Genomic DNA, 2,123 nt, shown 5'->3' with positions numbered 1-2,123 from the left:
AAAAAAAAAAAAAAAAAAAAAAATTTAGGAGAAGAAGAAACTAAATTCTTTGTTTTAAAATCATACCCCTGTGTTATATATCTAAATTGTGTCCAATGTTTCTTTTATGAATAGCTGCTATAAGTATTGATGATACACACCTTGGTTATTTTTCTGTATATAATTTCACATGAATTTGTCAGAAGCAAATAGAAATATGTGAAAATTTGCTTTCCTCTTTTAGTACATTAAAAAGTAATTTATTCATACTACTTGGACACATTTGTGGAACATAGCATGATATTTTGATACAAGTGGACCATGATTCAGTTTCAATTCACTTTTTCTTGTCTTTCTATCTCCTGTCTTGCCTCTTCCCTCAACATGAACAGAGAAATCCCTTCAAAATAGGCTTGGAATTCATGGATATTCATTAATCTCAATTTTGCTTTTGGAATTGTGAGTTAGCATATTAGGCACAACAATTAGTTTAGAAATAGATAATCTTTTAAATTTTGAATAGGACCTTATCTCATATTTATGCCAATAAGACTAAGACAAAATGCTCTTATGTTCATTCAGTATCATTTACTGGTTCAGTAAAAATTTTATGATTTTATTTGTATACAGAAATACTTCACAAATTCCTATGTTTCTTCGTGAAGAATGCCATTCCATATGCTTAAAGAATCCATTCTGTGAGCTAAGGGAGGAGGGCAGGTTTCAAAAGTCAGTGGTAGGAATTCATAGGCATTCTTTAAGTACACAGCATCTATGCTCTGCATTTTCTCTTTCATCTTTCCATCAGGTGGCTATGGTGAGTAAAGCCACATACCCTAAGGGGACTTTCCTAAGGTCTCCTACAGTCTTGTTCTAGCCAGGGAATACCTGTGGTCTTTCATCATTACAACATTGTCCACACAATTTTTATTGCTTGTTTACAGTCTTTCTTCCAAAGTAGAACAAACTGCTTAGGGACAGACCCTGTGCCTATTTTGTTTTTCTGTGTACCCAGCTCTCTGCTGTGGGATATGCTAGGCATTTATCAATATATTTGGAATGGGTGTGGATTATTTTCTCATGTGTTTAGTACTATACCTTTGTTTAACTGTAAGTGCCAAAATCTTCAGATTTGCTTTTATTTTTAACAAAAATGAAATAAATAATAAAATTAAATAAAATTCACCTACTTGTGATGGAAAAATAGGTAAGAATTTCTGTTTGTAGGTTTCATTTCCCCATTTTCTATGACTTTGTTACTGTAAGTCAGATAATTCGAATGAAAATCATGGAATATTTCCTGCTGAAGGAGCGAAGCAAACAGATCCAATGTTTACCTTAGGCAGAGGTTTGGCAGGTTTGCAGTGGAGCCCTCCAATGAAATCGATGTTGGGTAAGGATGGGCGAGGAAATTCCAAGTCCCAGTACGTTCGAATGAGCCATATGTCTGCTTTGCTCATTGTCTCAGGTAAAGTAGTCGGTCTTCCTGAAGAGGAAAAAGAACATGGAAGCCGTCAAATGTGAGATGGTGGCAGGTGAGTATGGATGTGCCAGGCCACTTTCTGAAAGGCTTCTTCAATAATGTAGCAGAAGATGTTTAAAGTGCCTGTGTTTGATGACAGCCGTTATGTTTGCATATGCATATATACACATATACATATGTGTATAATAGGTGTTTATGAATATAAATGTATCAGATATTTCTCACATTTATATGTAGTTGTATGAAAATAATTGTATGAGTTATTTGTGAGAGTAGTCTAGGATTGCAACTCAAGTCAGTACATTCATAATCATAAACAAGTGTCCTAGCTTACATATATATATATATATATATATACATATATATATATATGCATTCTCTCTACCATTGCCTAATAAATCAAATATGAAGAAATATTTTAATTGATTATCTTGTAGTCCTGTAATACACATGGAAACGTCTTTGTTGGGAACACTGCATTTATTTTGTACTATGTAGAAAGTGTTCCCTGTTCTCTCTGAACTAAGAGGATTTTCAGTACGGCTAAATTCTGTGTACTTACTTCCTACTTTTGGTTCACATTAATAGCTTAAGAATATTTATTTATTATAGAAATACATCATCAAATAAGAGCTAGAAAAGTTTATATACATATATAATA

At 33.0% G+C, this 2,123-nt stretch overlaps 2 protein-coding genes across 2 annotated transcripts in view; one reads left to right on the top strand and one right to left on the bottom strand.

Moving 5' to 3' along the window:
- The window catches only part of LOC102029241 (UDP-glucuronosyltransferase 2B31-like), an 18,292-nt gene that overhangs the window by 14,393 nt on the left and 1,776 nt on the right, over window positions 1-2,123 (bottom strand). The window contains exon 2 of the mRNA XM_005392798.2: window positions 1,317-1,465. Coding sequence (XP_005392855.1) covers window positions 1,317-1,465 — 149 coding nt within the window. The remainder of the gene's footprint in view (window positions 1-1,316; window positions 1,466-2,123) is intronic.
- Window positions 1,419-2,123, top strand: part of LOC102003708 (UDP-glucuronosyltransferase 2B20-like) — a 194,215-nt gene continuing 193,510 nt past the window's right edge. Inside the window, exon 1 of the mRNA XM_005392807.2 lies at window positions 1,419-1,514. Within this exon, the coding sequence (XP_005392864.1) occupies window positions 1,484-1,514 (31 nt within the window). The 5' untranslated portion in view covers window positions 1,419-1,483. The remainder of the gene's footprint in view (window positions 1,515-2,123) is intronic.

The sequence above is a fragment of the Chinchilla lanigera genome, unplaced genomic scaffold (assembly GCF_000276665.1).
Source record: "Chinchilla lanigera isolate Chin_1 unplaced genomic scaffold, ChiLan1.0 scaffold00046, whole genome shotgun sequence".
NCBI classification, from domain to species: Eukaryota; Metazoa; Chordata; class Mammalia; order Rodentia; family Chinchillidae; genus Chinchilla; species Chinchilla lanigera.
This window is presented reverse-complemented; position numbering and strand designations above follow the sequence as displayed.